The sequence below is a fragment of the Panthera pardus genome, unplaced genomic scaffold (assembly GCF_024362965.1).
Source record: "Panthera pardus isolate Hobbes unplaced genomic scaffold, ASM2436296v1 HiC_scaffold_13, whole genome shotgun sequence".
Taxonomy (NCBI): Eukaryota; Metazoa; Chordata; class Mammalia; order Carnivora; family Felidae; genus Panthera; species Panthera pardus.
Window position 1 is genome coordinate 127,387,835 of NW_026526688.1, and position 15,916 is coordinate 127,403,750.

At 35.1% G+C, this 15,916-nt stretch overlaps 1 protein-coding gene across 2 annotated transcripts in view; it reads right to left on the reverse strand.

Annotated features, from left to right (window-relative positions):
• Positions 1–15,916, reverse strand: part of GRID2 (glutamate ionotropic receptor delta type subunit 2) — a 1,432,440-nt gene that overhangs the window by 287,157 nt on the left and 1,129,367 nt on the right. For both annotated transcript variants that reach the window (XM_053901394.1, XM_019464250.2), the window contains exon 11: positions 1,368–1,680. In XM_053901394.1, the coding sequence (XP_053757369.1) occupies positions 1,368–1,680 (313 nt within the window). The remainder of the gene's footprint in view (positions 1–1,367; positions 1,681–15,916) is intronic.

Genomic DNA, 15,916 nt, shown 5'->3' on the forward strand with positions numbered 1-15,916 from the left:
GTTTTTCATTTTTATTTTTGTTTTGTTTTATTTTCACTTTTTTGCCGATGCCATTCATCCTTCGGGAACCCCTGGACCTGCTGGAGCTGGACTCCGGCAATCCTTCCAATGTCTTGTCTAAACTTCTGACCCACAGAATTGGTAGAGGTACTTGTTATGTAGCTACAGTCACTGGAATATTACCTATAGCAAAGTTTATTGCTAAACCCAGCAAATATCTTTCAAGTCTTAATTTTACTTGATTTTTTGAAATATTTAACATAGTCAACCAAACCCTACATATTTAAATACTCTCTTTATTTTGTATGTATATCACTGCATACTATACACGGTACTTGGATCTTTCTCATCATTCCTTATCAGTTACCACGGAAAGCCCATCTACCCATTCCTTTCTTTAGGGCTCTGTCCACGTCCCTCTCTGGGCCAGTGGTCTCAATCAGGAGTATGCAGTTGAGAACAAATACTCAAATTTAATGGAAGATCTAATAGCAAGTGTGAATAAAAAATATGATGCTATTGACAGTTGTAAATATTAAGGCTAAAGTGTCATGTATCTCCATTGTGACACATATTTCTCCTCTTCAATACATGTGACATGTGACAGGTTTGTAAGAAACTATCAATCCCCTAAGTATATTATTATTTCATTCTGTACAATGGCTGTAGTCTCAAATAAGGAGTTCAATAATTATTATTGTATTCTAAAATGGTAAGAGCCAAAGAATTAACTTGACAATTTTAAAGAGTAGGGTAAATTAAATATTGAATAACAAAACAAAGACATTCTTTACATTTCATTGTTACAATGAAATTGTAAGTTAAATCACTGGTAAAGATTATATATTAAGATGAAAAATAAAACAAAATTTCTTATCAGAATCTTAAATTAATCAAAGTTTTTCATTGTCAATGAATATTTTTAATACATTAAACAATGTCTCTGAACAAAGAACAAGTCCTAACGTGTCTTACATATGTAAATAATTAAACAGTATCTGGTCTGGTAGTAAGTTGTTTCATCCTCATAAGGCAATTTCTCAGAATGTCAGAGAAAGAAAAAAAAAAAATTAGGCGGGAAGGAAGGGGAATCTGATCTTGAGTTTCTTGTGAACCTTATCTCTGACATTCATTTCTGGCTTTGTTGATGAAATTGAATCTACATCAAAAGATAATGAACCATTTTTGCAGGACTCCTGCTGTGTTTGAGATCCTCTAGGAAAGATCTGGAAATGTTCTTTTCTGAGCATTGCTGTGAAGACCCTTTAGAACACTTATTGATGTCAGATACTGAACATTCTTAACTGATTCATGGCATTTGAAACATATCCTTTTTTCATACCAAAATGTTTTTTTATTCTCCTTACCTTGCTGTACAAAGGATCCGTAGACAAACCACATGGAGTTGTAGAGAGTAGTAGATGTCATTGATCCCATTTGTAATCGTGGGGGATTAAGCCAATTTAGGAGGTAGACCAGAAGACCCACCAGAAGAACAGTGCCAGCAATGCAAGCCCATAGAGAGAGATCAAATGGTGCGAGACAGGCAAACATATCCACTGTCTTTTCAGCCCTTCGAAGTAGTACTCCCACTGAGTAGTCCATGTAGCGTGTTGTAAAGTCCACCACATTCTCACGATCTGGGGTGATGGTTAAAGCAGAAATCCCTATGTCAGCTCTCTGAAAAATTGAAAAGAGAAAATAATAAATTAACAATGTGGAAAACAATTTGATTTGTGGTGCTTCAACTTGCCTGAAGGAAACGAAAATAGATGCCTCAGGCAACATCTTTAGTCTTTTTATATAAACGGAAAAACACTGCAGATATTTCTTAGAGGAGAACTCTGTATGAATTTTGCATTTCTTACTGCAAATCTTGCCCCACCAGAGTCAGATAAATGACCTTGTTCATATTATCAGTGCATGTGAAATCAATGAAGAATATTTCAAACAGATAACACCTGAAGGAAATTGTCTTCTTTTCTTGAGTCCTTTTTATCAAAGCCGTCATTAACACAGTAACAAAGGCAAAACATATTCTAAGGAATTCTTTCTGAGAAAATATTCCCAAGATATTTTTATTATGTTCTTAAGATGTAAATTATTGGATAACTTATTTAAAAAAAAAACCCTCAACATAGCATTTACTCTTGGTTTAGATTTCTCTGCATCAAAATTTATATTATTGATTTCTAAATGCATTACAGTCAGAACTTTCATATAGCACTGTTATAGTGTCATTTGCCAAAAGTCTCTACTATGATTTTATTGCACAAATCTCAGAAATGTCTTAACAAAAAATGAAAAATTAAGGAGACATAATTCTTCTCAGAGTAACAACTCTTCTTTTCAATGTGTATCTCCCTAGATTCTCAGTGATAGCATTAAAAATGGCAGTGCATGCTATTTTACTGATTTGAAGCACAGAGTAGAATTGTAGGGAGAGCACAGAACAAATGACATATTTAAATTCTATAATATGAGAACACATATTTAAATAACCAGAGGATGTATTTTGTTTGAAATAATGATCCATGGCTGTGATTAAAGCTGTGGAAAGCTCCTTCCAGACAAATAAAAATAATAGTAAATTGTGTGTTGAACATTTTTGCTATTATTTTTCTTCCTTACTTATTGTTTTATGAAGGAAGACAGAAACTGGTTTTATTGCTTTTGGACACCAAACAAAACAGAACAAAATAAAACAAACAAAACAAAAAAGAAACAAAAAAACATGTGAAGTAACATACCAAACGGAATGCTAAACTGGCTCAAATAAATCTAGTCTCTGAAGTAATAATGGCTTCAAAAATATTCTGCATATATTTAAGAATCATGTGCGTTTGTGTGTGTACATATATATGCACATATATGCATATGTTTATACATACATATCAGTCCATATATATTTGTTGCTAAGTCCAGTACTAAATATTTAAATACATTTTCTTATTTAATCCTTACAATATGAATATAATTCATGAATTATGTGTTTTCCCCTTGATTTCATACAGAAACTACAAGAATTGCATGACTTGTTTAGTTCTCATTGTTTATAAGTATAGAAGTCAATACTAAAGCTAGGTTTTTCTTACTCCAAATCAGAGCTCATAACCACTTACCTCATTGCAAAAATCCTTCATTTTCCAAATGATGCATATGGTAGGTGGTTAAGGTAACTGGTTTTAGGACAAGTTTTATCTTAACAGAGTCTCAAATTTTGTGGGTTTTTTTATTGTAGTATTTATATTGCAACAAGGCCATATTAGTATACACACCATGAGCTTATAATTATTAACAGAGAGATATTATACTTAATAACATATTTGAAAATAAACTTTCAGAGAAATAATTATTATTGCTTTCAGGCTCATTTTTATTTATTTATTTATTTATTTATTTATTTATTTATTTATTTATTTTTAAGTAGGTGTCATACTCAGCATGGAGGCCAAGGTGGAGCCTGAACTCACACCCTGAGATCAAGACTGGAGCTGAGATCAAGAGGCGGATGCTTAAATGACTGAGCCACCCAAGTGCCCCTTATATATTTATTTTCTATAGCTAAATATTAGGAATTTGGTCTTTTCAGGTTGAAAAGCTAACCTGGATCCTTATTTCTCCAGTTCTCTCTTTTGTAAACTTCAGTTTATCTATTTGTGAAATGAATGTAACTGTATTTAGTGTGACTACTGTGAGTGGACTCATATTATCTTAATCCTAATGGTAATAAACATGTCTCCAAGATTCAATTAGGCTTTCAGAAGTTGCCTTTAGTTTTTCAGGACATTACAGTACTATGGATCAGTAATCCAGCAATTGATGGACTACTGAGCTAATGCATTTTATGACTCAATCACAATCAGAATATTTCACCTATGGAAGAACTTACTGGCAACAAGTTGACTGACTATGTGTAAACTTTCATCAATATTTTTCTAATAATTCAATGTTAACATTTGAATGATCATGAATTGGAATAGTCACATACTAATTCTACTAATAGGTAAGTATCACGAAGTGAATTTGTATAATGGAGAAAAGATATTTAGGGAATAATGTGTGTTTTCTCTTTGGAAAAGGAAACTGATTATATTGTATATGCTAATGGATTTATTAAATATAATAATTACTTGTCATATTTCTACGGAGAACTAACTTCCTAGGTTCTGGTCCAATTTTAACACTTGGCTACTCTGTTTTCAAGGAGAAATTCCCAGTATTCCTGTGGAGGGCATTTCAGAATCATGTGATAAGCTTTTCAAACTGCACAAATACATTTATATACAGACACAATATAAACACATATACACACATTTTCTCATCCCTGAGATATGTATACACCTTTCTAAGAAAGTACTTCGTCCTATTCTACAGAATCACAATATTGAGCAGATAATTGTGCTTCATGAGTATGTGATAGTCCTTACTTGTATTAGAATTTTATTGGAGCAGGAAAAAAAAAAGCCAAGAACCACTGATTCAAAAAAGTTAACTTCTTGAATATCTCCAAACTACCAAAAATGATCAGAAACAAATGATCATTCCTATCCTCCCTCCCTGCCTCCTTTACTGTCTTCCTTCCTTTTCTTTTCCTCTTCTTTTTTTTTCACCTTCTCTCCCTCCCTTCCTTCCTTATCACTTATTTATCTAATTATTTACCTGTCTATGTATGCATATATGTCAATTCACTTTTCCAGTTTCTACATTTCAAATCTTTACTGTCATGAAATCTTTAATTTTCTCAGTAACCACCCCTCTCAACTCTTGAAAGATGACCTTAACTGCTATTTTATAAGGAACATAAAAGATATCAGATTAAAATTCAGGCTTATTTCTACCTTCTACCACTCAACATATATCCTGCACCCAGCCTATTCTATTTAACCTCTATTTACAATGAAAGAACTGTCTTCCTTCCAAAAACCAACCCACCATTAGTAAACTTATCAACCAATTCCCTCTTTCAGATATTTAAACTCCTGTCTTTTCTGTATTAAACATCATCCTATCAACTAAATTTCCTATGAAAAGATTCTGTAACTCCTTTGCATTAAAATAAAAACAACAAAAAAAGAAAAGTCTGTCCTCCTCTCCTACGACTTCTGAATCCCAGTTATTACCTTTACTTCCTCTCTCTTTTTCCACAATTTTCTTTAAAGATTTGTCTCTATTTCCCAATCTCCTAGTAAGTCTGGGAAGATTCTTTTGTACCCATATTGCTAAGCACTCTATTATTCAAGGGACACAGAACTTCTTACGTTTTGCATTGCTGAGTCAAATGGATACAATTTAGTGCTCATCTGTTTAGGTTTCTTGACAACATTTGGCAATGATGACTGCTTTCTCCATCATAAGCACTCTTTTCCTTAGTTTTCATGACATGACATAAGCTTCTTTTTCATTTCTTTTTCAAGCTTATGTTGGCAATCCTCTGGACTTGGTCTTTATATACTTTTCCCATTTGATCTTTCACCTAGGCAATCCCATTTATATACATTACTTCCATTGTCCCCATTCATACATCAGATTTACAAATTTATATTTCTAGATATAGATCTGAGGTCTGGAGTCCACAGTGATTTATGTAACTTCATAATTGATACTTCTATTAGAAGTGTCAAAAATACCTCAGATTTAACATGGCCAAGACCATACTCAGGCTGTTCAACTCTAACTAGTCTTCTCTCAGTGTCTCCTTCCTCAATGAATATCTTTTCACATAAGTCTTAAATCTTGGTGGTTTCATTATCTTTTCCAATCTTACACCTCCTGTCTTATCTGTAACTATTGATTCTACCTCCTGGCAATCCTAATATACATTCGTTTCTCTACTATTGTCAGTTCTCACCATTGCTTTTATGGGCTTATTAAGAGTCTATCTGAAATCTACCTTTTCTTTTTTCTTAATTTCCCTATTGCAGTAAAAGTAATCTTTCTGTTGAGCAAATCTATCTGTCCCTCACACAGCTTAAAGGTTTTCAATGCATTTGCATTGCTCTGAGGAAAAGGATTCAAATCTCTAACATAACCTATACATCTTTAGATAGATTATCCTCAACCTACCTCAACATATATATATATATATATATATATATATATATATATATATATATGGCTATTTTTCTTTCCGGCACTACTTCCTGATGCATGGTCTTTGTACATGTTATTTCCATTGAATGGATTGTCCTTCCTGAAAATTCTTCCAGTAAACTCATATTCATATTCATAAATCAGCTCAATTATCACTTCCTCGGGGAAGCTATCCATGACCCCCATGATTAGAATAATAATTCTTGTTATTTATACTACCAGAAGCCTATATCCCTCACTTTTCTAGCAGTTCTGACAGTTGTAATTTTACAAATATTTGTGTGATCCTTTGAATAATGTCTGACTTTTCTACTAGACTGCAAGCTCCATGACTAGTTTTTATTCTTGTTTTAAATTGACATATTCCTGGTATCTACCACCTTTGTTTGGCATAGATTCATGATCAATAAAAACTTGCTTCACATGTAAATAAAGATGGAACATTCACTGGATGCTTGTTATTCAATTCTTATAAATCTCTTCTATTCTTCAGCATTCCCAACAGAAAGAGATTTTTACAGAATAAAAACAAATAGTAATATAAAAATTTGTGAAGTTTTATAGCAGTAATAAAAAATTTGTATCTTAATGAATAATTGCCTCAATAATTAAAATAAGGTTCTTGGTTTATTAATATGTTTCTATTTATGCTGTTTGTCATTAGCTAAGGTAATCAAGAGTCTACTATAGTAGGTTTAATATATTACAAAATATTAATGTATGTCAAATGTTTAATGAATAAGTGATTATTTAAATTTTAGTAAGAACTAACTCTAAAATTGGAATATAAAGAATTTTTTTCAAAATATTCTAATTACACAGTCTAAATGTTTTCATTGAAAGAAGATAAAAGATTTGTATTATTTCAAGTCATGAAAAGGAGATGGGTGGACATTACAAGGGGGCATGGCTAATAAGCCATACAATAATTGAATCTTAGAAGCATAAACTTAGAGAGCTTGGAAAACATTTGTTCTAAATTTAATCTGAAATAAATGGTCATGTCTCACAAATAATTATCTAATTTACGCTTGACCATAATGCTAGGGACATTATATTAGTAATAGTTACACATTTTTTTAATGCTTAGTATATATCTAGTGCCATGTCATATGTTCCAAGTACATTATTTTTTTAATATTATAAGTCCAATTGCATCTTTTCAAGATGAACAATTTATATTTGACATATTCCAATTAACACAAAGCTTTCATTATATAAGGAACTGATATCTGCTCCCCTATATATCTTCTATTAAGTGTCTTAACGTTGTCATCTATACATCACATTATAAATCTGAATAGATGTACCTAATCTTTCAAATACTTGAAAAGTACTATTTTATTCTCCAATTGGAAATAACTATTTTAACACTAAAAACAATTTGCTTTTACACTCTTCTCAAAATATGGTTTCCATATCCCTCAAAATACTGATCATTTTCTTACAAACATAATCTAATTAATCAATATTTCCTCAACTGATACGAATAATATAGTTTTTGAAAATAAAATTAAAGCTTGGATCATTTTTACTAGGTGAAGTACCACATTGCCTTAAACTAAACTTATGGTCAAACATATTTCTAAATGAAACACTATCAATCTAGAACTTCTCATAAGTCCTATGGAATTGATTTTGAACCAAATGTTGGATTTTATATTTGTCTATCATCAGTTTCATTCTTTGGTTCTTTGGTCTTTCACATCTATTGGAAACATTTTGAATTGTTACCTATCAATCACTATATCAACATTTCCTGCTAGCCTTGGTTCATTTGGATGTCTGAGAAGCAGGCTTTAATTCTTCACCCACATTGCTAGCAAGATATTGATAAAAAATACATGGGCAAATCCCAATCATTGCAATTTGCCTCTAAAGTTCTTCCAACTCTGATGGTAGCTCATTAGTTAATACTCCAAAATGTTTTTTTAATCACCCACAAGTATCCTTTATTATAGTGTAATCCAACAAGGCTTCTCTATATAGTTTTTAAGCACTTTGTAAAAGGCATTATTAAACTCAAAATGCACGTGTAACCAGATTTTCATTTTCCAATGATAGTTCATGGTATCAAAAACAAAAATGAACTGCTTACTTATTTTATCACCTATAACACATCAGATCAATAATCCATCCTGTAGTTTTTCAGAGAATAAAATCAAAGTCACTAGTCAAGCAGAACGGATTTTTTTTTTGTAATTTTAAATATGTCAGTCTCCAACTGTATAACATTCCCCTTTTTCATGTTTTGTACATATTATCCATAGTAACTCATAAGTCACCTCAGAAAATGCACTAATTGCCCTAGGATATCATTCATTTGAACCTGGAAATTTGAACTGATTAAAAGTACATACAATGAGCTTTAATTTCCTTGAGATTCTTTACCCCTTATATCTCCCACCTTAAGGATTTTTTTGCATAAAGTGGAAGGAAAATAGTTATTGAGGAGTTTTGGCACATATTTAACAAGTATTAGGTCTCTCTCTGCATATCCAACTTCTTAAACTATACATTTCCTTCTCTTGCTCTTCAAAAGAATGGACTGATCATAGATTTTTAAAATTTCTTGACAGTCTGCTTAAGTATTATTTTATATTCTTTGGTGTTCAAATAGTGTTTTAGTGTAAAAATTCTAAGTTTGCTTGTGAGAAAGCAGATGTTAAAGAAATTCTAAAGGACGAAGAAAAGAAAGGTGATGAAAAGAAAGAAGAATGTTATCTTTCATCTTCAGCTAAAGATACATGACATGACTTTGGGTAAGTAGCCAAGCTTTCATCATTTGAAGATTACTCATCTGTACAATAAATGGATTATAACTGGTAATATAAGAGCCCTTTTAACTCTGAAATTTTAGTGCTAAAAATTATTTATTGAGACCTTATTATATAATTATTCTATGTTTGTTAATAGAGGAATATATGTGTTTTGGTTCTAAAGACTTTAAAGTTTCGAGGAGAAGATAGCTGCATAGAAGGACGCTGGGCTCACCGCGTCCTGCTGATCACTTAGATTCCACCTACACCTGCCTAAATAACCCAGAAAACCGCCAGAAGACTAGCAGAATGGAGTCTCCGGGACCAAGCACAGACGAGAGGCCCACGGAAGAGGGTAGGAAGGGCAGCGAGGCAGTGCGCGCTCCATAGACTGGCAGGAGGGAGCAGGGGCGGAGGGGTGGCCCGCAGGCCAAGCAGAGACCCTGAGTCTGGCTTGCAAAAGCGGAGGGGCCGGACAGAGTGTGTTTCGACAGTGAGAAGGACTTAACATCTGGAAGGTTATAAGTTAACAGCTCTGCTTGGAGAGCAGGAAGGCTGGAGGACAACGGGAGGGAGAGTTGCTGAGCCCCGGGACGACAGAGCTCAGTTTGGCAGGGAACAAAGGCGCTCGCCAGTGCCATCTCCCTCGCCCATCCCCCACCCAAAATCCCAAAGGGAACCAGTTCCTGCCAGGGAACTTGCTTGTAGCTCACAAACACCAAATGCTGTGCTTCTGAGATCCACACCTCTGGCAGTGGGTCTGACTCCTTCCTGCTGCCACAGGGCCCCTCCTGAAGTGGATCACCTAAGGAGAAGTGAGCTAAGTCTGCCCCTCCTGCCCCCGTGCACCTTGCCTACCCACCCCAGCTAATACGCCAGATCCCCAGCACCACAAGCCTGGCAGTGTGCAAGTAGCCCACACGGGCCACGCCACCCCACAGTGAATCCCGCCCCTAGCAGAGGGGAAGAGAAGGCACACACCAGTCTGACAGTGGCCCCAGAGGTGGGCTGGGGGCAGACATCAGGTCTGACTCTGACTCCACCCACCAACACAAGTTATTCAAGACAGCACAGGGGAAGTGCCCGCAGTCCCGCACCACTCCAGTGACTATCCAAAATGACCAAACGGAAGAATTCCCCTCAGAAAAACGTCCAGGAAATAACAACAGTTAACGAACTGATCAAAACTGATTTAAACAATATAACAGAAAGTGAATTTAGAATAATAGTCATAAAATTAATCACTGGGCTTGAAAACAGTATAAAGGACAGCAGAGAATCTCTTGCTACAGACATCAAGGGACTAAGGAACAGCCAGGAGGAGCTAAAAAATGCTATCAACGAGTTGCAAAATAAAATGGAGACAACCACGGCTCGGATTGAAGAGGCAGAGGAGAGAATAGGTGAACTAGAAGATAAAATTATGGAAAAAGAAGAAGCTGAGAAAAAGAGAGATAAAAAAAAATCCAGAGGTATGAGGGGAAAATTAGAGAACTAAGTGATGCACTAAAGAGAAATAATCGACGCATAATTGGTATTCCAGAGGAGGAAGAGAGAGGGAAAGGTGCTGAAGGTGTACTTTAAGAAATAATAGCTGAGAACTTCCCTGACCTGGGGAAGGAAAAAGGCATTGAAATCCAAGAGGCACAGAGAACTCCCTTCAGACGTAACTGGAATTGATCTTCTGCACGACATATCATAGTGAAACTGGCAAAATACAAGGATAAAGAGAAAATTGTGAAAGCAGCAAGGGATAAACATGCTCTAACATATAAAGGGAGACCTATAAGACTCGTGACTGATCTCTCTTCTGAAACTTGGCAGGCCAGAAAGGAATGGCAGGAGATCTTCAATGTGATGAACAGGAAAACTATGCAGCCGAGAATCCTTTATCCAGCAAGTTTGTCATTTAGAATAGGAGAGATAAAGGTCTTCCTAAACAAACAAAAACTGAAGGAATTCATCACCATTAAACCAGCCCTACAAGAGATCCTAAGGGCGATCCTGTGAGACAAAGTACCAGAGACATCGCTACAAGCATGAAACCTACGGACATCACAATGACTCTAAACCCATATCTTTCTATAATAACACTGAATGTAAATGGACTAAATGCGCCAACCAAAAGATATATGGTATCAGAATGGATAAAAAAACAAGACCCATCTATTTGCTGTCTACAAGAGACTCATTTTAGACCTGAGGACACCTTCAGATTGAGAGTGAGGGGATGGAGAACTATTTATCATGCCACTGGAAGTCAAAAGAAAGCTGGATTAGCCATACTTATATCAGACAAACTAGACTTTAAATTAAAGGCTGTGACAAGAGATGAAGAAGGGCATTATATAATAATCACAGGGTCTATCCATCAGGAAGAGCTAACAATTATAAATGTCTATGCGCCGAATACGGGAGCCCCCAAATATATAAAACAATTACTTACAAACATAAGCAACCTTATTGATAAGAATGTGGTAATTGCAGGGGACTTTAACACTCCACTTACAGAAATGGATAGATCATCTAGACACACGGTCAATAAAGAAACAAGGGCCCTGAATGATACATTGGATCAGATGGACTTGACAGATATATTTAGAACTCTGCATCCGAAAGCAACAGAATATACTTTCTTCTTGAGTGCACATGGAACATTCTCCAAGATAGATCACATACTGGGTCACAAAACAGCCCTTCATAAGTATACAAGAATTGAGATCATACCATGCATACTTTCAGACCACAATGCTATGAAGCTTGAAATCAACCACAGGAAGAAGTCTGGAAAACCTCCAAAAGCATGGAGGTTAAAGAACACCCTAATAAAGAATGAATGGGTCAACCAGGCAATTAGAGAAGAAATTAAAAAATATATGGAAACAAACGAAAATGAAAATACAACAATCCAAACGCTTTGGGATACAGCGAAGGCAGTCCTCAGAGGAAAATACATTGCAATCCAGGCCTATCTCAAGAAACAAGAAAAATCCCAAATACAAAATCTAACAGCACACTTAAAGGAAACAGAAGCAGAACAGCAAAGACAGCCTAAACCCAGCAGAAGAAGAGAAATAATAAAGATCAGAGCAGAAATAAACAATATAGAATCTAAAAAAAACTGTAGAGCAGATCAATGAAACCAAGAGTTGGTTTTTTGAAAAAATAAACAAAATTGACAAACCTCTAGCCAGGCTTCTCAAAAAGAAAAGGGAGATGACCCAAATAGATAAAATCATGAATGAAAATGGAATGATTACAACCAATCCCTCAGAGATACAAGCAATTATCAGGGAATACTATGAAAAATTATATGCCAACAAACTGGACACGTGGAAGAAATGGACAAATTCCTAAACACCCACACGCTTCCAAAACTCAATCAGGAGGAAATAGAAAGCTTGAACAGACCCATAACCAGCGAAGAAATTGAATCAGTCATCAAAAATCTCCCAACAAATAAGAGTCCAGGACCAGATGGCTTCCCAGGGGACTTCTACCAGATGTTTAAAGCAGAAATAATACCTATCCTTCTTAAGCTATTCCAAAAAATAGAAAGGGAAGGAAAACTTCCAGACTCATTCTATGAAGCCAGTATTACTTTGATTCCTAAACCAGACAGAGACCCAGTAAAAAAGAGAACTACAGGCCAATATCCCTGATGAATGTGGATGCAAAAATTCTCAATAAGATACTAGCAAATCAAATTCAACAGCATATAAAAAGAATTATTCACCGTGATCAAGTGGGATTCATTCCTGGGATGCAGGCCTGGTTCAACATTCGCAAATCAATCAACGTGATACATCACATTAATAAAAGAAAAGATAAGAACCATATGATCCTGTCAATCGATGCAGAAAAGGCATTTGACAAAATTCAGCTACCTTTCTTAATAAAAACCCTCGAGAAAGTTGGGATAGAAGGAATATACTTAAAGATCATAAAAGCCATTTATGAAAAGCCCACAGCTAACATCATCCTCAGTGAGGAAAAACTGAGAGCTTTTTCCCTGAGATCAGGAACACGACAGGGATGTCCACTCTCATCGCTGTTGTTTAACATAGTGTTGGAAGTTCTAGCATCAGCAATCAGACAACAAAAGGAAATCAAAGGCATCAAAATTGGCAAAGATGAAGTCAAGCTTTCACTTTTTGCAGATGACGTGATATTATACTTGGAAAATCCAATAGACTCCACCAAAAGTCTGCTAGAACTGATACATGAATTCAGCAAAGTTGCAGGATACAAAATCAATGTACAGAAATCAGTTGTATTCTTATACACTAACAATGAAGCAACAGAAAGACAAATAAAGAAACTGATCCCATTCACAATTGCACCAAGAAGCATAAAATACCTAGGAATAAATCTAACCAAAGATGTAAAAGATCTGTATGCTGAAAACTATAGAAAGCTTATGAAGGAAATTGAAGAAGATATAAAGAAATGGAAAGACATTCCATGTTCATGGATTGGAAGAATAAATATTGTCAAAATGTCAATACTACCCAAAGCTATCTACACATTCAATGCAATCCCAATCAAAATTGCACCAGCATTCTTCTCGAAACTAGAACAAGCAATCCTAAAATTCATATGGAACCACAAAAGGCCCCGAATAGCCAAAGTAATTTTGAAGAAGAAGACCAAAGCAGGAGGCATCACAATCCCAGACTTTAGCCTCTACTACAAAACTGTCATCCTCAAGACAGCATGGTATTGGCACAAAAACAGACACATAGACCAATGGAATAGAATAGAAACCCCAGAACGAGACCTACAAATGTATGGCCAACTAATCTTTGGCAAAGCAGGAAAGAATATCCAATGGAAAAAAGACAGTCTCTTTAACAAATGGTGCTGGGAGAACTGGACAGCAACATGCAGAAGATTGAAACTAGACCACTTTCTCACACCATTCACAAAAATAAACTCAAAATGGATAAAGGACCTGAATGTGAGACAGGAAACCATCAAAACCCTAGAGGAGAAAGCAGGAAATGACCTCTCTGACCTCAGCCGTAGCAATCTCTTACTTGACACATTCCCAAAGGCAAGGGAATTAAAAGCAAAAATGAATTACTGGGACCTTATGAAGATAAAAAGCTTCTGCACAGCAAAGGAAACAACCAACAAAACTAAAAGGCAACCAACGGAAGGGGAAAAGATATTTGCAAATGACATATCAGACAAAGGGCTAGTATCCAAAATCTATAAAGAGCTCACCAAACTCCACACCCGAAAAACAAATAACCCAGTGAAGAAATGGGCAGAAAACATGAATAGACACTTCTCTAAAGAAGACATCCGGATGGCCAACAGACACATGAAAAGATGTTCAACGTCGCTCCTCATCAGGGAAATACAAATCAAAACCACACTCAGATATCACCTCACGCCAGTCAGAGTGGCCAAAATGAACAAATCAGGAGACTATAGATGCTGGAGAGGATGTGGAGAAACGGGAACCCTCTTGCACTGTTGGTGGGAATGCAAATTGGTGCAGCCACTCTGGAAAACAGTGTGGAGTTTCCTCAAAAATTTAAAAATAGACCTACCCTATGACCCAGCAATAGCACTGCTAGGAATTTACCCAAGGGATACAGGAGTACTGATGCATAGGGGCACTTGTACCCCAATGTTTATAGCAGCACTCTCAACAATAGCCAAATTATGGAAAGAGCCTAAATGTCCATCAACTGATGAATGGATAAAGAAATTGTGGTTTATATACACAATGGAATACTACGTGGCAATGAGAAAAAAATGAAATATGGCCCTTTGTAGCAACGTGGATGGAACTGGAGAGTGTGATGCTAAGTGAAATAAGCCATACAGAGAAAGACAGATACCATATGTTTTCACTCTTATGTGGATCCTGAGAAACTTAACAGAAACCCATGGGGGAGGGGAAGGAAAAAAAAAAAAAAAGAGGTTAGAGTGGGAGAGAGCCAAAGCATAAGAGACTCTTAAAAACTAAGAACAAACTGCGGGTTGATGGGGGGTGGGAGGGAGGGGAGGGTGGGTGATGGGTATTGAGGAGGGCACCTTTTGGGATGAGCACTGGGTGTTGTATGGAAACCAATTTGACAATAAATTTCATACATTGAAAAAAAAAAGACTTTAAAGTTTCAATAGACCTCTCCAGGTAAATAAAGTATATAAGTTATTACTATCCATAGGAGAAACCAAAGCAGAAGTACTGGGGAAAAGAAAAATAGCTAAATTGTCAAATTAATAAAAAATTATTATTTTTTCAATGTCAAGATTTTATGTATTTCTTTGAAAGAAACAGATATATTTTAATATGTCACTGTTGTAGATTAGTATTTCAGTTTCTTACCAACACATAACAAAAATTAATTATTTTTCAAATACACCACTGGAAATGATTAAATCTCCACGTAGACCAATGAAATTGTTGTTAAACTGACTTTTATTCTGAAATTAAGATCATACTTAATAATTCTAGAAAATGTTTAAAGGACAAAAAGTTATAAAGAAGACATTTAAATCTAATAAGACAACCACACTTAATGTTTTCATATCTTTACTTTTACACTTTTATACAAGTATTTGTGAACTCATGGAAAGAACGGTATTAATTTGATTATAGCTTAGCACCTGATAAAGCAACTAATAATCCGATTAACATAAGTACTAAGGAGATTTTACTTACTACTATCACTACTACTTAATATTTACATAGTGCCTGCTATGCCTAAATACTTTTCAATGATTAATTCAGTAAATCTTCACAAATACCCTGTGATCATGACCTGAGCTAAGACCAGGAGTTGATGCTTAACCAAGTGAACCATGCAGGGGTTCCTGTTTATTTTTCTTTTCTTTCTTTCATTTTTTTTTTTTTTTGAAAAAAAATAAAATGCTTGTGTGAAATTTTTAATTTGATTTGGAGTTTTATGTCACAATTTCATTTTTCTTTGTAGTTGTCTATGTGAGAAAAACTTTGATAAGCCAATTGATAAACCAAAGTATTGAGTCATACTTTGAGTAGTTTTGAATAGAATCTGTCCAATTACTTTTATATTCCTAGATAA